General features: G+C 33.3%; 2 protein-coding genes across 2 annotated transcripts; both read right to left on the reverse strand.

The window, feature by feature from the left end:
* Positions 1–3,830: 3,830 nt before the first annotated feature.
* On the reverse strand, positions 3,831–8,127 carry LOC134229466 (uncharacterized). Its single transcript, XM_062711216.1, has 4 exons — positions 8,005–8,127; positions 4,420–4,645; positions 4,107–4,289; positions 3,831–4,009 (listed from the first exon to the last, which is right to left on the reverse strand). The coding sequence occupies exons 1-4, from the start codon at positions 8,090–8,092 to the stop codon at positions 3,856–3,858; spliced, it is 651 nt and encodes a 216-aa protein (XP_062567200.1). The 5' UTR covers positions 8,093–8,127; the 3' UTR covers positions 3,831–3,855.
* A 5,068-nt stretch (positions 8,128–13,195) lies between these two features.
* Positions 13,196–23,628, reverse strand: LOC134229473 (probable flavin-containing monoamine oxidase A). The gene is made up of 12 exons (XM_062711226.1): positions 23,512–23,628; positions 23,124–23,211; positions 22,222–22,396; positions 21,680–21,794; positions 20,267–20,424; positions 19,967–20,056; positions 19,651–19,741; positions 17,596–17,696; positions 17,209–17,388; positions 14,943–15,130; positions 13,819–14,103; positions 13,196–13,688 (listed from the first exon to the last, which is right to left on the reverse strand). Exons 1-12 carry the CDS (start codon positions 23,618–23,620, stop codon positions 13,652–13,654), a joined length of 1,617 nt encoding a protein of 538 aa, XP_062567210.1. The 5' UTR covers positions 23,621–23,628; the 3' UTR covers positions 13,196–13,651.
* Between the last annotated feature and the right edge of the window lie 4 nt (positions 23,629–23,632).

The following is a 23,632-nucleotide window of genomic DNA, read 5'->3' on the forward strand; positions in this document are numbered from 1 at the left end:
GAAATGAAAACAAAAAAAATGTCGGAAATGAAAACTAAAAAATGTCGGAAATGAAAAGTTGATAATAACAAAAAATCTGGAAATGAAATGCAGCCATGAAAATAAAGGTTTATAAAAACGTCAAGTGCCTGTGGTCAATATCCAGTTGTTTTAACGAGGTTGTCTCCTTATATTTAAAGTCAAACTTTTTTGTCAAGTATATTTTTACTTTCTACACACATAGCTTAATTAAATAAACTATAAGGATATCTAAAAAAAAAAAAAAGAAGAAAAAAAAAAAACTTAAAATTGATGGAATGCCATATACGACAGCCAACTGCTTACTGCCAACTGCTGACTGCTTACTGTCAATTGTCAGCTGCTTACTGCCAACTGCCACACATATTTGAATAAATTTTATATTTGTATTGATATTTATATGAATTTTCACAAAAAGGGAAAAAAGGCACGGATCCAGGACATTTTTTTCAAGGGGGTCACCCTTGAAGAGAGAATAATAATAAAAAAGATTTGTCGTTTCGCAGAGAAAGATGTTTTGAAAATAAATTTCCGTTTTCCATTATATTCTATAGTTAAAAATTTCCTCAAATTAAAGATGTATATCTCTGTATGTTATAATGCAGGCACGTAGCATCGTTTTTGAAAGAAGGGGGGTACAGAATTTTTTTTTACTTACCTGAAAAAGTTGACAAGCAAAAAAAAAAAAGGAAATAGCCCAAACTCGAAAATCCTATTTCGTGGGGTGGGGTGGGGGGGGGGGTGGGGGGTGGGGGGGGGGGGTAAGTGGCTAACTTTTTTTTAAGGCCAGCTACCTTTCACTTACATTTTTTTCCACACAATAATACATATCCTTGATATCATTATACTATGGTAAGAAGTGGGGGGAGAGGGGGGGGGGGGCAACCATCCTTTCAATATACATTTTCAATAGTAAAGGTAATGTTGGGAAAAAAAGTGGGGGGGGGGGAGGCCCCCCCCCCCTGGCCCCCCAATGTTGCTACGTCCCTTTAATGTTTCACATGCAAAGAACTGGGGGGGGGGCATTTAAAATATGTACAGTCATACGTTAAATAAACTAAACGAACTCCCGGTATAACTGACCTTGGACCTTCTACTTAGAAAACGCCGATCAAACATTTATATCTCTTTGTTTGTACAAATAAAATATGTTTTACATGCATAGATCTAGAGAGAGGGGTCCGGAACACCCCTCTGAAATTTGTAAAGTTACTTAATGCACAAACTAAACCAACTAAAAGTTATTTAATGTATAAAATATATCAACTAAAAGGGACCTTAGAACCACCCTCCCCCCTCCCCAACCGAAAATGTGGATTCGTGTTAAGTTGGTATGAAAAATGTCATACACATGAAGGTATGACGCATAAGAATCCCCTCTCCCCGGCCGAAATAAATTTTTCAAATTTAGGAAAGGACTTTACGTATTTTTTTCTTGTCAAGAAATTTCTGGGTTGGATTTTTTTTTACCAGACTTACCCTCTTGGAAAAAATGTCCTATAGATCCGCGCCTTTTTTTAAAATTTACATAAATATCAATATAAAAATAAAATTTATTCAAATATGTGTGGCAGTTGGCAGTAAGCAGCTGACAGTTGACAGTAAGCAGTCAGCAGTTGGCAGTAAGCAGTTGGCTGTCGTATATGGCATTCCATAAAATTGTGAATGAGATAAAGTTTCAAATTGCTTCGCATAATCAATTATTTGACCTTTTTACACTCACAAAATGTGATTTTTCTGGCATTGAAAATGTAATAGGCAATAAAATTATTTTTAAGTCTTAAACTTTTGCAGAATTTAAGCTGGGTGGTCAAATTTATCTTTTTCATTTAAAAAGTCACTCCCTACCACCTGCGCTAATGATAAATTTTCAAGGTAATAATTTTATTTAGTTAGTAACTTAAAAATGTTTTTTGAATTTGAAACAATCTTTGAAATATATATATTTTTTTATACCTTATGTCAAAAATGTTGATTTGAGCCCATTGCAGGGGTGTTTCTTGAGAAGCCTTTGTACTTTTGTAATGAAATTCTATACCAGCATTCCCCATTGCCCCAACAAGCTTTCTAAAATATTAACTCAGTTCATTATACCCCGGCTAAAAAAGCGGGAGAGTGTATGTATATACAGTGATCGGGATGTCTGTCCGTCTGTCTAGCTGTCTGTCTGTCCGTTCGTCACTTTTGATATTTTATGGCTATATTTAGATATACATGTGTTAGATACTAGTTGGATTAAATCAATAAACTATGTGAGTTGATGCATATTGGGTCCTCAGTGTCCGTCAACTTAAAAGTAGGTCACTGTGACCTAATTTTTTAATACTAGTATTTGGTCCATATTTAAGTTATTTAAGGTACTACATGTAAATGGCATAAGATATCAAACTTTGTCAGTTTATGCATCTTGGGTCCTCAGAGTATGTCAACTGAAAAGTAGGTGACTATGATCTTGTTTTGATATTTTACGGCTGTATTTAATTAAATATACTTATTAGCTTTACTCAGTTTATTCTGTCAGTTAATGTACATGTATTTTGAATCAACAGAATATGTTAAGTATAAAAGAGGCCAAAATGACCTTAATTTGGAATTTCAATGCAATTTCTAAGTATTTTTAACAATAAGAAACTTGAAATCATCAAACTTAGTCAGCATGCAGGTGCTTTTGGGTCTTGTAGTGCTTTCATACCAAAACGTAGGTCCTTTGACCTATTTTTTGGAACCTCATCGCTATATCTGAATATTTAAGACAGTAAGAGGCTTAGAATCAGCAAACATTGTCAGTTGATAAATCTTTGGTACTCAGATTGATTTAACCAAAATATAGGTCACATTGACCTAATTGTAAGGCGTTATCTTCATATACAGGATTCCCAGAGGGTAGAAGTGATAGGATGTACAATTTGTCAGAAGAGAAATCCAAGGCCCTTGGACCTCTTGTTATGAACGTACGTGGGTGATATTTTTTTTCAACACGCTCAAATATAGATTTAAAAAGACAAGAACTTTTAATCTTAACCCCACTTGGCTTGGACTTATGCAAATATACAAAAGTAATTTTTTAAAAAGCAAGTGGGAGGTTATATAGTAATCGAGTTTTCCGTCCGTCAGTCTGTCTGTACGTCTGTTTGTTACGCTTTGGGGTACCCAACTCTTATCCGCAAATCCTCTTATACCACTCGAATGAAATTTGATGAGACTTTCACAAAATCTTTATTACATATTGCCATTGTGCACCTCCTATTTCACTTTTTGATCCGACATATATTTTGGGTTTCCCGTAGCAAAATCAACATGGACACTGTCATTATATTCATATGGGAGGAGGGGGTATCAATTAGCGAGCTCATTGCTTAGTTTGTACCATTTGATCATTGAATCATATACATATAATAATTATTGTTTTTTCAGTAATAAGATGATTAAGCCACCTTCGAAGTATAATATATTTCCCTGGACAGGAATATTATCAGTCTATTTTACATGACACTAGAGATAAGTACATGAAAATTAAAATACAAGAATGCTTTGAGACGCACGCACACAACCTCCAAAGCATGCACATCCTCACACAATCACCCCATTATAAACTCTGTACTGGTATATCTAGGACTTCTTCTTTCAAGAGAGCATAAGTAATAAAGCATCTATACACAATGTTATGTACATATACACGTAACAAATTATATGAATCTTGTCCATCTAGCTTGCACAAGCATTGGCGTAAGGCTTAGCCCCCTCCCTCTCACTTTTTTGCAAAAATAGACATTATATAGCCTTATCAATTTGCTTCCGACGCCTATGCAAGTAAACTCTTAAACTCTAAATATTCAGTCATTCATTCGAGAATGTGAGTTGGAAGGCTTTCCGTCTTTTCAGTCTTTCAAAGTAGGACAGAATCGATGGGTGATTTTTTAGCAGTTCTCCATTTTGCATCACACTAGCCCACCAAATGTTGTATCCTAGTACGCAATCTGCTGCCGTGAATCTGAAATTAGAATGTGTTTTTTATTTAATGCGTGAGTACATCGTACGTAGAAATAACTGTAGGACTCTTTTTATTTGGATTAACATAAACTTCGTACTTATCCCCGCATATGTATTTTCTGTTGCGTAGTAATTTTTCTATATGGGTGGCCGAAGATCCAAACTTTGAAATCATATTTTGAATTAAGACATTGTCCCTTTTATCTGGCTCTACAAACATCCATTGGACGAATAGCTGTTCAAGGATTTCATCGACTGTGGCACAGCAGTAAAATATGATGCTGAAACAAAAATAAAGGAATTACGTGGTGTTTCTGTAATCTATGTTAAACCTTTTGTTGATATAGACAAATACTTGTATATAAGGGCAGGTTTAAAAACAGATAATTTACAAACTCTTCTGCCACTTACTTGAGGAAGTCCGCTTTTCTGTCTTTCTCTGGTTGGAGTTTTTGGTAGAGATCTGCAAGATACATACAGATGGCGCCTGATTCTATCAAGGGTTCTTTCCCCTCTATCTCAAGTGCTGGCACTGTGCCAAGATGATGAACATTGTTTCGATAATGGTCAATATTGGATTGGTTCGTATCTCTTGAATTATATAACTGAAATTGGACATCATCTGTGGCTCCCAGTTCTGGAAAAAAAGTTTTGGTGTAACTGCTTATGGTTTTAGTTTTTGTAATTCAGATTACTTGTGCATTACCTGCTGTTTATAGCCATGTTTAACAAGATGCGTTTGTGAAACACTGATGCCCACTATGGCAACATAGCGAAGATTAAACTTTTCTTATATGCAAATTTAATATATTGGTATCAAAAGTAGGGTATTCTCACTGGAAAATACAATTTTGAAATATGAAAGGTTAAAGTTTTTTTTCCTAAGTACGGAAATTTCCAAGATCAAAGCAATTAGTATTCAATGAAAGGTTTTGCCACAAAGAATACATATGTGAAGTATGACAACCCTAGCCCTAACCCTTCAAAAGTTATGGCCAAGGTTACCGATTTTAAAAAGTAGGTCCAACTCCAACGTCAAGGTCAAAGGGTCATCATTCTTGATATCAAATGAACGGTCTTGTCACGAGGATTACATAATTATGTGAAGTATGATTTCGCTAGCCCTTGGCGTTCAAAAGCTATGGCCAAGGTTAAAGTTTTTCATAAGTACGGAAATCTCCAATGTCAAGGTCAAAAGGTCAATATTATTTTTATCTAGTTAAAGGCCTTGCAACAAAAAATACATATTTGAAGTATTAAAATACATACGTCTGTCTGTCCGTTGTAAACTTTAACCTTCGCCATAACTTTTGAACCTTTAGAGATAGAGACTTTATATTTGGTTTGCATAATCCACTAATGAAGTTCTTTCAAATGAACAACAAGGTCAATGACATTGTGACCTTGACTGTGACCTACATGCTAAAATTAGCTTTTTCGAACTTTTGCCATAACTTCGAACCATAAGAGATAGAGACTTCATATTTGGTATGCATACTCCACTAATAAAGTTCTTTCAAATGACACACAGGTCAATGACCTTGTGACCTTGACTGTAAACTATATACTTAAGATAGCTTTTTCGAACTTTCACCATAACTTTTGAACCATAGGAGATAGAGACTTCCTATTTGGTATCCATATTCCACTAATAAAGTTCTTTCAAATGACATTAAGACCAATGACCTTGACGCCGGTTGCATAGTGTTCATCTTTTCTTAAGTGGCTTAAAATTCAACCAAGACTAAGAAGTCTTATGCACAGGCACTTGACGTTACTTATTTTTCTTTTGATAAAACAAATATACTCCTACCTAATAATAAACGTTTATTATTAGGTAGGGGTATATTCTTTTTATTAAAACAAAAACAAGTAACGTCAGGTGCCTGTGGTCTTACGTACTGATAGACGGGGTGAATAAGGATCAGACGTGCTATATTTTCTTGTTATCACCCGAGAGGAATATGACCCGGTCAGCTTGCTCTTTGCGACTACCTTAAGTGTACTTAGTAATTTAATTCGTCGGGTTCCTATATTATCATATAAAGAGAATTAGCACTGAGGAATTTTAAAAGATAAAACATAATTTTTAACACAGATTTTAATTTAAACATTAGACATGTTAATTTGTAGTAATGCTGGGCTATTTTAGAAAGAAATGATACATGTATAAGGAAGAATGATGCTTTATTTTACGAAGGACCGGAGCGTTCTTAGGTGTTTGACCCCAGTATTTGCATAGTAATTTGCTTAAGAAATAAGGTATCATTTTTAAACATTTATGATGAATTTAATCTTGTACCAACCCGTATTTATAGCCCGATAGATGTTTTTTTAAAATGATACCTTATTACTTATATTTACATTTGTGACTTATTCATACTTTATATTTGCCTGATTGTGACTTTTAAAGTGTGAAATGCGTTATTTTTCAAACCCAACGGCATGTATGTAATCCTCTGAACGCGCGTCGACCCTTTATGACGTCACTGAGAAATTACGTCAAACGATTATCCATACGCACATCTATGACCTCTTGACCCCGTACCTGTATTTATACAGTTATAATATAATTTCACTTGATTCAAGCAATTTGATTGGCTGAATCATTCAGAGGAACATATAATATTTTGGATAACATAACTTGCCTACGTCACAATGAGTTACGTCAAAAATATATTACTCCGCTGGACGTTACTTTTAAAAGAATGCTCAATTTGATGTCTTTTTCCGGAGGAAATATTGTCTCATTGTCTACACTGGAATTAAATTATAAGGAATGAAGCTAATTTCAACTTATGTTATCCGATATAACAAAACTTGGGTCAGTTTACGCTTTTTTATAAACCGCTTCGCGGTTTATAAAGCGTAAACTGCCCCAAGTTATGTTATATCGGATAACATAAGTTGAAATTAGCTTCATTCCTTAAATAGATACACATTGCTTTCAGTAGTGTTATATATAGAGGAAAACATTTGCAAATGTAAATATATAGACTTAACAACCAGGTGATAAAATAAACGATTCAAAAACGACACTTAGGTCATCGCTTCAGTGACCTTTTAAAATGGGTTATCATCCTTGTTATCAACCTTGATATCCAGCACGCCAACGGTAGACTTCTGTTTTTGTTATTAATCACCTGTTTCATAATAATAAAAAATAGCTTAAAGATCAATTATAAAAAAGGATTTTCAAAAATTCATTAAAACTACATTGCTAGAAATTGACGAAAGATATATATATTACCTTAATTTTGCGTATTAACCCCCCCCCCAAAAAAAAACAAACAAACAAACATTCGAAAGCCCATTGAGCTCATTTTGGTAGGTATAAAAAAAAATTTCGTGTTATAACGCGAAACCTTCGCAAATAAACGCGTAACTTTCGCGATATAACGCATAACTTTTGCGTTATAACGCAAACTTTCACAAATAAACGCGTAATTTCGCGAATTAACGCGTAACTTTCGCGTTATATTGCGAAAGTTTCGCGTTATTACGCGAAAGTTATGCGTAAATTAGCGAAACTTTCGCGAATAAACGCGTAACTTTCGCGTTATAACGCGAAACTTTCGGGTTATTTCGCGAAATAATATGCACATATAATAATGTTACTCAGGAACCTTGATCTTGACTGACAGATAAGAACATGAAAACAGTTTATCAATTTGAAGTCACCACAAACTGTGATTATTCTGTTTGTTTTAATATTTCAATAGACTTTTAATTTTAAGTTATTTCTTGATTAATTGTCAGAATTAAAATTACAGCTAAAATAGAATTAAGTGCGGCGAAAACTATGCCAAATAACGTGGAAGGTGCAAAAAGTGAGAAAAAAAATAACTGACATTCATTATTTTAGGTTTTTACTTTTTTCCCCCAAAAGGAGATTTGTGATACCACAGTATTTGAACATTTCAAACCTTGATGGGATAAATAAAAAAAAAAAGTCCATTATAAATTTCTCACTAAAAAAAAATAGTAAAGTCTTACCATGAACAAGCCATATGCATCGGTTGGAGCGAAAGTTTGGGAAATAATAAAGTCGCATTTTACATTTTTTATCCTTTATATTCTCCATGTTCGCTCCCTACTGACTGTTCTGTCGTGCCTGTTATCCACTCAGGAAGCGCTCTATATAACATACCAGGTAACATCTAATGACCTTAAAGAACTCGTGTTGGCATCACATAGTTGAGATAAAAAAATAACAACAACAATGAACCCTTAAATTAAGGAAGGCCTATACTTTTACGGATCTGGTTTTAATTTTACACATCAATATAAAATTCTGTCGATTATCACTTGTTCATTGAAATAAAATCTTTTTGGGTCATTGAAATAATTAAGCAAGTATATTATACAATTATGGACTCTTTTGGTGTGGAATATGGTTTGTTATTCACCAGAAAAATATCCATATTGACCGAGGCGAAGCCGAGGTCAATATGGATATTTTTCTGGTGAATAACAAACCATATTCAACACCAAAAGAGTCCATAATTGTTTTATTATATAGTCGGGATTTGAATAAAAAAGAGAGTGAAGGCTGTATGACGACACCTTTTTCATTTGCGATCTTCCATTGTTGAAAATAGAAAAAATTCTCCAGATTACTCTTTGTAACCTCCGTGTTTTCCTTTCCGAATTTTGCTATATGTAAGACGTCCAAACGTTCAAAAAGAATCCTGAAATAGGTTTGAATAATTGTTTTTCTGCTCAGAAACGTAGCTCGCTGCAGCCGGTGCAACAATTGTTTACAACGTTGTTCAATGTTCTGATTGTGACGTCACAATGCCGTGGCACGCGCATTGACCCTCCGGTGAATACGGCCTAAAATCCGGTGAATATGTAGTGTTATGAACTGCTTGCGTTTGTATAGACTATATAGGGACTATAAATAGACTATATAATAAATCTGTTTATTATAATGTTATTGTGCATACAAAGCATTTAATATACCTTATTTATGGAAATTAACACTTTACACTATCTCCATAGGATCTATATGTCATTTGGTACATACACAGACGCAAAATTCTTGATTGCTTTTATTGACCTTAAACTTTTTAATTTTCTTTTAAGCAAAGTAACTTGAGATCTCTTTTTTATTGATTTTAAGTCTATATCGTCTATTAAATAGAGACAAATAAAATTTATTAGAGAATATCAATATGCCAAAAAAGGCTTTAAAGATGAGTTCGTAATTTTGCATACATTTTCCTCGCATTAAAACATTGAAACTAAAACATGTAAATAGTATAAACTTGTAGTAAAAGAAATGTTATGGTAGCCTTTAGATAAAAAAAACCTATTGCACTCTTTAAAAACTCAGGTACATGTATTTAAAATGTAAACTGTGACAATACATGCACTTTCTTTTTATTCTGTGTATTGTACAGACTTTTAATGTCCGGGGGGAGGAGGTGGTAGGTGCTGTCTGGAACTTTTTTAAGATAACTACTTTGATAATGAAACAGATCCAATTAAGGTAGGACAAAACACCCGTGGATTCTATTTTAACCCATTTCTTAAAAAAGTCCTGGAGGAAAAAAGAGTAATATTACTGTACTGACAACAATGAATGATCCCTGAAAGAAAAATAATAAGTTTTGGCAAATTTGCTATATATTTTTTGAAAAAATCAGAGAATTCTATATATTGGTCGTTTGGGAGCTTACATTTTGTAATGTGTTTACGCTATCTAAGTGCAATAAACAAGCATGTAAGAGTCTGTTATAAAATGCAGTGCAACTTTTGTTCCATAAATAGTAGAGGGCTGATATTAAGATACATATATAAGGAGTCTCTATTCTTATGTGCTACAAAGGTCAAGGTCATATCAAGAGGTCAAAGGTCAAATATTGTGACGTCATCTACGGAATCTTTTAGTTTTTTGCCATTGAATTTTTTTTTAATCACCAAAATATCTGAAACCACCGGTTCAATTTTCTTTATTTTTACACATTCTATTCTAAGACCCATTTGAATCATTCTGTTGATTTTTTGTAAAAATTGAATTATACATTTTCTCTTATGAAAACTTAAACAGTCGGATATTTAAATGTGAATTTTCAGTTTCTGACACAATGTATGTTCTTTTTTATTTAATGTTTTACCCAAATTTTCCAGTATCAATGTGACTTACTGATTTAAAGTAACAAAAAGGTTATCTTTATTAAAAGTATTACACAAATTCGCAATAGATCAATAGAAAATTCTAAAATAAGGCTCGTTCTCAAGTCGAATGTTTGATTTCACAATCTTCTTACAGGGGTCTGAGAGGCCATATTTCAGACTATGTGGGCAAAAAATGAGCGGTTGAATTTCTTTCAAATCATATATAAAGAGAGATTTTGTACTAGAACAAAATATCAAAGTTTCAGAAAAATTGAATTTGAGGAAAAATTTGACCTATCTATTTGGTCCTACCTTAAGTTCCCCTGCTTACCGGGTAATTGGGATTGAACCCGGGGCATCTGGCTTGCCATTTCATTCCTCTATACCGTGTCTTAACCCACCAGCCCTAGCTAGTAGGCCTATAGGAAGCTATGTATATTGTTTGTACTACAATAATAGGATTTTTTCATCTACATGTTGCTCATTTCCTTTTACTGTTGCAGTGATGTAGATTTCTGCAATTTTCTTGGATTAAAAAAAGTCATAAATGGGAATATCTTTTAGAGGGAGAGAAGATTTTTGATTTGAGTTTCGTTCTTTTTCCCCTGTCAATCATTTCGGTGCCCCCCCCCCTTTTTTCGTTTTTTAAAGATATAGTTTAGGATGTTTATTTTTATTATTACGATGAAAAATCTTAATTATTGATATTTTTAAGGGAATCAAATCTAAAATTTGAAAATATAAATATCATCAAATTATTGGATAGCTTGACGTTATTTTACGATTTTATGTTATGAAAATTCATGCAGTTATGCACGCGTACACTGTACGTCAAAGTAAATATTCCGTCTTTGTCATGCGATATTTTATACATTTATACACAGAAATATATATCATGTTATACATCAAATGAAAGAGAAAGAAAAACTCTACAAGAATCAATAAAAAACTGAAAATGTCAAAATTCTTCGTAAAGGGAGGTTTTTGCTTGGCGCGTCACATTTAATTTTTATTTAAAAAAAAAGTGCAGTGAACAATTGAAAAATTGATATTCCAAAAATAGGGGTATACGTCCACAGGTACTTGTGGACAGGACCCCCCCATATATACACCCCTGGTCAATATATATATATATATATATATATATATATATATATATATATATATATATATATATATATATATATATATATATATATATATATATATATCCAAAAATGAAAGAAATATCACAGTGTCCGGTAATTAATATTAGAAAAAAATTGACAAGGCAACAATGTTAGTAAAACGTAAGCGCTTACGTTTTACTAACATTGTTGCCTTGTCAATTTTTTATATATATATATATATATATATATATATATATATATATATATATATATATATATATATATATATATATATCATGAATTATGTTTCTAGTACTTATTTACAAAGTATTCCATATGAAAAATCCAGAAAATAACAGATTTAACGATTTACTATAAAAGTCAAACCCTGGTATTATAAAATAGAGAAGGTAGGTCACTTCGGTTTGTTAATTCGGACCCCTCTTGAATATCGGGCCTAAAATATCATATACCTACTACGTGTCACCAAAATGTGTCATGATATCTTGTTTTGGTAGACATTTTTGTATTTAATCGTGCCATTTAATTGTCCAGACATTCCCCAATTAACAATTGTCAACAACAATTTAAAGTTTCAGATGTTATTTATTTTTTAACCAATGAGAAGCTATTTCATTTTTTTGAGAGACGCTATTGCCATGCCTTACTGAAAGTCCAAGGATGACTGAGAATTGTACTATTTGATTTTGAAATTTTTCTGAGTGTTTTCCTTTTATTATAAGCATACTTGTGTAAATTACTTAGTAACAACTTTAACACTAAAATGTACTTTTTGAACGTGTTGAGAAAATTACTTTGTATGTATCTTGGGAGGTTTTGATATAAATACGTTTTGTGTTTAGCTTGCATCAAAGTATTGAAGAACAGAAATAATTGTGTAATAGTTAACATAAATATGGAAATATAATGCAAATTAGTGAAGTGTTTAACTATTAGTATTTTTGCAGTATCTAGTTCTAAAATGTTGCTCTGTTGAACAATTTAACGAATTATTAAACTGTATTGATTTCAATTTATTTTTTGATCTAAGAGCAGACTAATGTAAATGACATAAAACCAGATATTGGACAGTACATGTGTTGTGAAGACGGTCTTTAATCATTAATTGTTGTTGTTTATAAAAATATTTGCACTCATTGCAATGTGTGCCTGTTGTAAAATAAAATCAGACATTGTTTTTTTGGATGAATAAAAAATTCAGGATAAGGCCAAAAAAATTAATTTTTTGGTTCTCAGGCCCTCCCTCATCTCTTCCAAGGGTGCCTCATTGACCCTTTTTATTGCTAAATCAATAAAATATAAACACCAAATCACCTCCCTCATCATTTTTTTAGGTTTTGTACAATGTAAAAAGCTGCCTCATCATGTTTTGGGGGCAATAAAAAAGGAAAAAAAAAATGTCTCCCTCCCTCATCTTATTTCTTGAAAAAAAAAGGCCTGAGAACCAAGTAATTAACTTTGCATGGCCTAAAGTATATGAATATTTACTCAATTAGATAATGAATTTTAGTAACATTTTGTATTGAAAAACCATATGTGTTTATTATAGAATTCTAAAGTATCTTTTCATTCAACAAAGCAAGATTGATGACATCATACAAGCAGCATCTGCGTCGCACGGCCAAAATTTAAATGTTTCTGAAAATTACAATACCTTTACATGTCTATCAACAATTATCACTGAAAATCGTGATAGAGCCATTTTAAGGCATTGATGTGCTTGTAATAACAATTTTATTTTAGACAGTTTTTCTATATATTTTTTTACTGAAAAATAAAGTGATTATTGTAAAATCATATCTTTTCAAATTACATGTATTGGTAATATAAGCTGATTTTTTAGTCTAAGAACATGTTATGGTACTATGATTTTATAGTTCTCGTTATCCTAAAAAATAAGCAGTAATTAATATGATGTAAAGTATGTTGTGTCTTTAATTGGAAATTCAGATATAAACAATGCATTTTGTACACAACATTTTTTGTTAAAGAAATAAAATACAAAAAAAAAGAAATATTAATTTGCTTCGATTATGGCACAAACAGATGCCAGTCTGAGAATATAATTAAAGAAATACATTTAAATTTGTAAAAAAAATTCTAAATTTACTAAATTCCAGAAAAAGTAAATTTAATTACGGATTAAAGCTGGAATGTTATCATGCCCATTAATAATAATATATTACAAAAATCAATAACATATCAAGAATTTGGCACAATCAAGAGACATTTTTTTAATATACATGTATATGTATTTCTATCACCTTTGTCATATTCATATCACATCTACATAATACACAAAACAACTTATTCCTGAAAGACTGGATGGTTAATAAGTACTTATTAGGAATATAATAGCACATAGTCAAAACAAAGAATACATCAGGATTTTACAAAATAACGACTCTTGAAACTGACTTTGTGAACCTGAGGAAAAAAAGGAAACTCTAAGATCAATTGGTTTAAAAAAAAAAATTGGGACAAAATTAAGGTTACGTAGAGAAAATAACATAACTGTTTTTGATTCTAAAAGTTTGAAATGTCTGGTTATATTTACTTTTCATTAAGACTGCTGGCCACTTTTTTTGCTATGATAACAATGGCAACCACAGCTCCTAATCCAAGAGTGACCTTGACAAATGTCCTTGACCTGCTTCCTTTCGATTTGGTGTGTGGAAGGAAACTGGAGGGTCCATACGCTGTGGTGGCAAGTTCCTGGGCAGACACAGCCTGAGGTCGAAGGTGAAACAGAATCTCATTAGCAGCTCTGAGTCCTGATTGGACGGCACCATTCATAAAGCCGCACCATACGGTGGCCGATTCTGTCCCAGCAAAATGAATCCTGAGAATGTTCAAAAAAACTTTCAAAATAGCACAAAAAAAATTCTCAAGTGTAACCTCTAAAAATCAAACAAAAAAAAGTAAGAAATTCTGTTACTTGGAAATAAAAATAAAGGGAATTACTGATGCAAACATTCTGGTAACAGGAACATTTTTATTTCAATTTAACAAGCTTGCTTTTTTTTTTTTAAAGGAAATCAGTAGCCATGTAGATTTTAAGAGGATTTTTAGAAATTTTCCAACATACGGTGTATTTCAATGTAAGGATTTTGAATCCTATCCCATATACCCTGGCAGCTATAGGTTGAAAAAAAATTTGAGTATCCTTACAGGTATTTATAATTTTCTGGCCAAGTTGTTCTTGAAATCTTGTAGTAGTTTTATTGAGAAAAAAAAAATTTAAAATCAGTTTGAATTAAGTTTGATGTACACTCTACTGTCATTTCATCAAATGTACTATGGATTTTAGCAAAAACAAAATGTTGATGATTCTGATTTGTGGACGGCTATCTTGTTATTTTCTCATATATGGCTTATTTTCTGAACAACTACTGTATACTGGGTTATTTTTGCCCCACATTATTTTCGGCCTTTTACACTTGTAAACAATTTTGTGTATTTATAAAACAGACGTTTTTCAAGGATATATAATTTTGTGGACAAAAGCATTGCCTAAACAAGTGAATAACATTTTTTTTAATTCAATTATTATTTAAATTCATGGATATGCTCAACAAAAAATTCCTTGAAAATTGGTGCTCAACGAATTTTGATGAAACCACAGTAGATACCGCTTATTCTCTGAGCAACTACCACTCAAAGCTCGGACTGTGTAGATACCTGTTGAAGGGAAGTCTAAGTCCTGCAGCAAAGTAAGCCATGGCCCCTGGTCCTACAGTACACACAGGGCAGCCTTCATTATAGGGCTCTACACTCCAGTCTTTTTCTACGTAATCCAGATAATTCAGTGCCTCAGGTCCTAAGAAATCTGAAAGGGATTTTAATACCGCCGATCTCCTGTCTTCTTTCTACAATAGTATATAGCTCATCATAAACCAAGTGGAAGCAAATAATATAAATAATTACAAAAAAAAAAAAAACATCAAACAAATTTAGAAATCTGAAAGGAATTTTAACACTATGGATCTCCTGTCTTCTTTCCTACTATTATTGTATACAGGGTTATTTTTTCCCCATGTTATTTTTGCCCTTTTACACTTGCTGAAAAATTTGCCTCGTTTTAAATTCAGTCCCAGTTCTGTTTAAGAATTTACACTGTGTTCATTGAAATTTGCCCCATTTTAAATTCACCCACTTGTGACTAGGGCAAAAGGGGCGAAAATAAAATGGGGGCAAAAATTTCCCTGTATACAGTATTAAAGCACATTTAAATTAAATCATCTCTCTGGTTCTCATTGGTCAGAGATTTAAAATTTTGAATATGTCTATTTCAAGTTAAAACTCACTAAAAGTATACAGTCAAACCTGGCTACTCCAGACACCACTTGTTAGAGAGAAATTGCCAGATTAAACAAAATTCGAGATAAGAAAACATTTTAAACAATGAAATGTACTGAATTGGATTTTTAGCTTAGATCCTATAAGGCAAGATTTCAAAATACGCAACACCTGCTTAAAATTAGAGAGAAATTGCATACTCGCTACATTAGATTAAATTCCAAAGGTCACTTCTGAGGTCAAATTCAATTCAGAACAACTCCCGACTGATTCGCTTCGATTATATCAACAAATATACGATGATTTTGCAGGCAACAATTGACTGGTCGTTAGAAATTGACTTTAGAAGTGACCCTCTATGGAATGTTGTTAAATGTTAGTGTAGCAAGAATGTGGGCAGATCTAACATCTAATTTTAATTAGATTGCACCTGAATTAGACAGGCATCACTGTATTACTTTTAAAATTTTTTTTCTTTTTTGATAAATCAAAACGCAAAAAAGAAAATTAAACATGAAAGTTTAAATGGGTCTACCGGGGTATATACGAGGGTTGTCCCAAAAAGTCGTAGACAGGTTAAAAGTTTTGATGCTTTATCAGAGCAAAAATACATTTTGATCATGTACTTCAAGTTTCATGATGATATCACATCTAACATCGTAAATTACGTCTCTTATAACGTCATTATCTGCTTCACTAGCGGGTATTAACACATACGTGATAGACCACTCTTGATTAACGGACATATTTAAATTCATTACTGTCTGTTTGTTTTTTATTCACTTTGATTACATCAACAAATATACAACGATTTTGCAGTAGAGTCAAAACAAATTGTTTGATTGATCCAGATTTTTCCAATTCGTCTGCGTTTATCAAATACCGGTAGTACTCTACTTCTTACGTGCCGTAATTAACTATTTTCGGTACAGAAAAAAACTCTCATTGAATATCGTGCAATTTAAAAATAACTTCTTTATTAAAATCTGGTATTTAATGTCACTTCTGTACTCTTTTTCCCGTCTCTGATGTATATTAACCATATCCAACACAATTTATTACATTTTAATTACGCGATTTGACAACGTCATTTTCATCAAACTCAATTTCAACGATACTATGAAAATTGACACCATCGCGTGTTTCTAATGATATTTATATGAAATTTTGACATGATAAATTTTTATTCTGGTTTTTAATTACTAAAGAAATAAAAGCAAATGTAATAGCTATATGCATAAAAAATACAGGCCTTATCAGCCTTCATATAAATCGTCCTAATATTAAAAAGATATGTATTTAAAAAACAATTTTAAAGAACATCAAATATATTATGTCGCAAAAAGTTTAAAACGGGTTACGATATTATTGTAAAGGAGGTCCTCTAGATGCCAGTGCTTCAAGGTTCATTAATACTCTGATAAGAGAGACAACTCTTAATGACATAAATGTCTGTTCTTCCTTTATAGATTTGCCAAGTTGAAGTGTCTTTTTTGTCCAATTTTGCCCCGCAAGCAATGCTATAATTGTTTGTATTTGACTTATAAAATACATTTCTTTTGGAAAATCTGTATGCTGAAAAGGTACAAGTAGTAGATAACTAGTAAAAATAATTACATGTATTCTTTACTTTTAAAGAAAATCAAACCTTTTGATTTCTCCACTGAATGGCAGGTGCACCTCCCAGAAAAGCTACAATGGCAGCATTTCCTCTGGCTGATGTGGCATCATACACAATACAGAGTGGCCCCCTATCACATTCAGTTAATACACTGGGTCCTCCATTGGTTACAAATTCTCCTGATAAACCAGCTTTCCTCCAGAATGCCTGAATGATGTCAGATTTCAGATCATGTCATAAACTAGGGATCAACTTCATCAAAGTAACATATATACAAACAAAATGTTTATAATATTTGTGCAAAATCATTGTAAAAGAAATGAATCTAAGATATTTCATACCCTTATTTTTCATTCTATTTCATATTAACAGATATTTTAACTGAATAAGAACTAGTCCTGAAATTACACTTGCCTCTTTATAAGTGACAATGACTTTAATTAGATTTCCAGCAGGCATCCTTTTTACCAGTTCTCTTTTGCATGAAGGCAGCAAAGGGTCAAACTGAATTTTATCTAAAGGAGAAAAAAGATATGAGAAAAAAAATCTGATTGCTCAATAAAGTCATCCTAGAAAATTCTCTGTTTCCCCTTCTTCAACCAACTGACTAACCAGAAGTCACTGTCGAGACTGTAGCTCTAAGTGTTTGTAATTATAACAATGGAAGAAAAAAGTAGCAGTTGGACTTGAAACTTTGAAATAGCAATAAAGAGATAAATGATCTTTGATTAAGTCTCTTTTCGTAGAAAAATTGCAATCAGACTAAAACTGTAGGAGAAGTAGCTAGCTTTTCAAAACAATCTCACAAAATTTTTGATTTTTAGTAATCATGGCAAAACCATTCATCGAAATCAAAATTGATGAAAAGTATAATCACTTGAATCTTAAAGTAGTCTACTTGTGTGCCAAGTTCTACTGAAATCTAATCAAAACTTCAGAAGAAGTAACATTTTGAAAGTATTTCAAAGAAATGTTTATTTTTAGTAACCACAGAAACACCATTTAAAGAAATCAAAGCCGATCGATAAATAATTATGTATCATATTGCAGTCCTCTTCTATGCCAAGTTTAATTGAAATCATACCAAAACCTTTGGTAGGAGTAGCATTTTGAATGTATTTCACATAAATTTCTAATTTTAGTAACCATGGCAAAGCCCTTTGACCATTCTGTTCTTTACCAGATTTCCCCCTTGTAATACATATTGTGACCCCACCCTACCCCACTGATCATAATTTAGACAATTTGAAATCTACACTACCCCAGGATGCTTCCACACAAGTTTCAGCTTTTCCGGCTCAGTGGTTCTTGAGAAGATTTTCAAATTTTTATTCCTATATATTTCTATGTAAAACTTTTATTCGCCATTGTGGCCCCGCCCAACCCCTGGGGGTCATGATTTGAACAATTTAGAATCTTCACTACCCCAGGATGCTTCCACACAAGTTAAGGCTTTTCTGGCTCAGTGGGTCTTGAGAAGAAGATTTTTAAAGATTTTTCCTATATATTTCTATGTAAAAATTTGATTCCCCATTGTGGCCCCACCCTACCCCCGGGGTCATGATTTGAACAATTTAGAATCTACACTACCCCAGGATGCTTCCACACAAGTTTCAGCTTTTCTGGCCCAGTGGTTCATGAGAAGAAGATTTTCAAAGATTTTTCCTATATATTTCTATGTAAAACTTTTATTCGCCATTGTGGCCCCGCCCAACCCCCGGGGGTCATGATTTGAACAATTTAGAATCTTCACTACCCCAGGATGCTTCCACATAAGTTTCAGCTTTTCTGGTCCAGTGGTTCTTGAGAAGAAGATTTTTTAATGACCCCACCCTATTTTTGTCTTTTCTTGATTATCTCCCCTTGTGAGAGGACTTGGCCCTTCATTTTAACAATTTAAATTTCCCTTCATCTAAGGATGCTTTGTATTAAGTTTGGTCAAAATTGGCCCAGTGGTTCTTGAGAAGAAGTCGAAAATGTGAAAAGTTTACAGACGGATGGACGACGGACAAAATGTGATCAGAAAAGCTCACTTGAGCCTTTGGCTCAGGTGAGCTAAAAACTGATACAAGGGAATGGCACCTTTTTGCATAAAATCTATTTTTATCTGTTATGCATGTGCAGATCTAGAAAAGGAGTTGGAATGTTTATTTATTTTTTTTTGACAGCGGTGAACCCTCCCCCTAAATTCTGGATTCATGTCATTTATGTACATGAAGCATAAAATCATTGTACATCAGATCTTACTTATAGTCACACAAATAAATAATGAAAGTACATGTATAAGAGAATATTAGTTACACAGTCAATTAGGGATCTAATAAGGAGTCATACAGGGTGTGAAATGGAAATCCGTATTGGGCGACGTAATATGGAAAATTTCATGGCATCATGTGATTAGCTTTTATACAATCAGTAATCTTCAAATTTGTCTGAAGCGCTATAATAAGATTTATTTGTGAGACTTACTTGTCATGTTGGGTGGAATAGCCAGGATTAATCTGTCACAACTATAGACATCCCCCTTCTCTGTTGTCACGGTAACATCACCATTTTCCTGCTGCAAGATTTCAAAAAGATACCCAATCAATGAAAAGGTTAAAATCTTGTGGAGTCTCTATTTGAAAATACAAATTTTGAATTATTATAAAATGATGCGACATTTTTCAGTTCACCATTTAATTTTTTTTTATTCTTTGCTGAAAATTGATAAAATTAGCTGTTTTTCTTCAGAATGGAATGTTACTTGTGCAATATATTTCTATCTTGTTTTGATTTTTGAAACCTGTGTGATTTTTCTGACTGGTTGCTGCAGCTGAACACAAGATGGAGGAAGGGAAGCTGCTAACTTCTGACTGATCTGTTGGGCTCCTCCCTACAAAGTTACATAAGATTGCCCAGTTTCTGACATTGAAATGCATTGTCTTGCACTTAAAAAATTGTGGATAAAAATTACTTTGAAATGTTTTTTCTCAGAAATTTATCTTTTAACTGAATACTATACAATCATTTTCTTAAACCATAATATATAAATAGGACATTATTTGAAAAATAATGCATCAATCTAAGTTTAAAATCAGCTTACAATAATTCTATATTCCTGTGCTGTGTATTCTGTGGCCTCTATAAGATTTTTCAGACTGCCAGCACCACTCAGATAACTAATGTAGTACAAAACCGAAATCTGAGATGACTCTATGCCAAACATACAGCGACTGGCACTCTCTATGGTTTCTTTGGCACCTGTCGAAGAAAACAATATCAAGCTCTAGATGCAATTGGTTCCAAAGAAATTGGCCAGTCTATACGACATTTCGGATTAAATACTATAGTAACATTTTAATCAAATTAATTTGTTAAAAAAGACTTAAAGTTTTTCAACATATAAGGCAAGGTTTTGGAATATACAACATTAAGATTAGACAAGTTTCACTGTAGTTCTTTTCTATGATAGCTCCTGTTACAAAGCATTTTGTTATTCTATGTAAATGCAGTCATATGAATTATATTTCAAATGAATGATTTTTGTCACATTTTCAGGATACAAAGTAAGCTAGGGGAAATGTTGGTCAGATTGTGACTTGAACCTGTGACCTCCAGTTTACCTTGTGGGTGCTCCACCAACAGAGCTACCAGGCCAATATGCGTACCCAATACATAAAACACTCTTGCCCCCTTTTTCTTACAAATCACACATAGGACACAGTAACTATGTTCTTTAGATTCCCCCTTTGTAATACCTATCATGGCCCCGCCCTACCCTTGCGATCCGAATTCTACTCTACAACGTAGATTTCGGATCGGAAACCCTTGGCTAGCGAAGATGCCCTACCCCCAGGGGTCATGATTTGAACAATTTAGAATTTACACAACCCAAGGATGCTTCCACATAAGTTTTAGCTTTTCTATCCCAGTGGTTATTGAGAAGAAGATTCTTAAAGAATTTTCCTATATATTTCAATGTATCAGTAAAACTTGGATTACCTATTGTGGCCCCACTCTACCCCTGGGGTCATGATTTGAACAAATTAGAATTTACACTATCCCAGGATGCTTCCAGGATGTTTCAGCTTTTCTGGCCTAATGGTTTTTGAGAAGAGGATTTTTTAATGACCCCACCTTATTTTTGTCTTTTCTTATCTCCCTAAGTACGGGGAAATGGCCCTCCATTTTAACAATTTAAACTCCCCTTCACCCAAGGGTACTTTGGACCATGTTTGTTAAGAATTGGCCCTGTGGTTCTTGAGAAGAAGTTCATAATGGGGAAAGTTTACAGACGGACAACAGACAGTGGGTGATCAGGAAAGCTCACTTGAGATTTCACTTCAGATGAGCTAATAACAGATGTGGAAAAAATGTCAGCCAGTCTTGGGGTCAAACCAAGGAACTGTGTGGGATTCTTTCACAATGGGATAAGCTAATGGGTCAATGCACATAGTCCCTGTTATACATGTGCAATAAAATTTGAATGTTAGAAATAATGAAACATTTTTAAAACCTTTAGTCCACAATTGCTTGTTAAAAAATGTTTCCAAGGTCATGGCATCCCATTCAGCTCCATACTGACTCTGGTATGGATCCCCGATATCAACTTGCTTTCTCATCCATTCCAGCTGCCAGAGATTGAAATAATGTATGAAAAAGATCATTTTAAAAAAAATGTGATTAATGTTTTAAAAAATTCATGAGAATAGGGACAAAGACTCACACAGACATTATCTAGAAGCATGTTAATGCCTGATGAAAAACAGGCAGGGCTGAATTTATTTAAAGTGTTGATCATATTGATAAAATGAATGTTGGAAATTTCCCAGTAATCATTTGTGTGTTTGCCTGTTGCGTACATGCAACAGTATCAGTCTATTCTTTTTTTTAAATAAAAACTTCAAAATACAATTGAAAAAAATCATAAAATGTTGGTATCATTGGAATTAAGGTTTGATAGATTTTAAATTTGCTTTAATAGAATGAGAAGGGGAGGAGTGTCTCCAGAAATGGCCCCTGTTGAATTTCTAGAAAGCAGTTTATCCTTAAACCAACCTTGTACATAAATCTCTGTAGATCAATCAGTGCTAGTGGGGACAGCGAGGGGATATCTGAGCTATAGCTGCTAATTCTGTCACTTCCCAGCTGCATAAACTTCTTGCCCTCCAGATACTGGACATGTGTGGTTAGTCCCAGCTCCTCCAACAGGGCCATGATGTGGGGTTGACATCTACAAAAAACATTCACATGGTCAACCAAACTAGCTAAATTGGATGATTGAGTCAGATATAGGTATACATGTATGTGCTATTCTGGAGTGAAAAACAAAGGAAAATAATTTTAATCACTAAAATGTGTACAACCACTTAATGGTATTATGTCAAATGGTTCTGCTCTGCTTAATGTGACCTGATTTGAAAATGACTTCATTAATTGCCTTACTGAATAGCCATACCAAAGAAATGTTAGTTTACCCCACATTTAAGCTGTGTGAATGCAATCTAATTTGTGACAATCAAAATAAAAAGGAGCTAATTAAGTGAAGGTTTGATTTTAAAGAGACATGTTTTGTAAATAGCTGACATAATTGCCTTAGAGCACCTGACGGGAGAAATAAAAAGGGAGCCAGGGTCATGCAGCTGCATTTTTCTCCTCTTCCATTACATTTGGTGCCATGCCATGCCATGCCCTGAAATTGACACTCTCCATGTGAATTAGAGGGCATAAGCCTGAGTCAGTGCTTAATGAAAGGGACCAAAGAAATCAAAGCAATTATGGAGGGTACTACTGGAATTGTGGCGGTCAGCTGGGTTCGATCAATGAATTAACCCAAAATATGTTTATAAATATATTGGTAGAGCACCAAATATATAGATTCATGGGCCTGTTTCTGATATTGATCCTAAAAATCTGCATTTTTCTCTTCTCCCTTTACACTTGAAATCTATATTATTTACCTTCCAACCCACTGTCCTCCAAGGTCAAAATTATCTGTTCCATCTGCTGCTTTTAAAGGTAACGTTAATGTTCGTCCACCCACTCTGTCTACAAATAAAAGAGGAAAAGAGAAAATTAACTTTATGCATGAAAATGATGAAGCCAAAATTTGTTTTTCTTTGAATGATAAGATGTCTTTTCATGAAATTCATGGTTTGAAGCCAAACATGGTTTTACTGTTCTTGAATTAAGGACAGATTGACACAATTTTTATGTAAAATTTTGATAATCATATTGTCCCTGATTTACAAAGTTATCTGTTAAACAACTGGCAGGCTACATAAAAACAAACATTGCATACACAAAGTTACAGCAGTAACAACTTCTAATTTTAGCTGGATAAGTTACCTTTAGCTTCAAGCACAATGATTTGTAAAGATGAGTCCTTTTTATGCAGTTGATAGGCGGCAGTCAGTCCCGATATACCCCCACCCACCACCACAACATCTACTTTCATTTTCAAACACCT

Source organism: Saccostrea cucullata, unplaced genomic scaffold, assembly GCF_032062105.1.
Source record: "Saccostrea cucullata isolate Sc308-1 unplaced genomic scaffold, CSIRO_AGI_Scuc_v1 ctg477, whole genome shotgun sequence".
Taxonomy (NCBI): domain Eukaryota; kingdom Metazoa; phylum Mollusca; class Bivalvia; order Ostreida; family Ostreidae; genus Saccostrea; species Saccostrea cuccullata.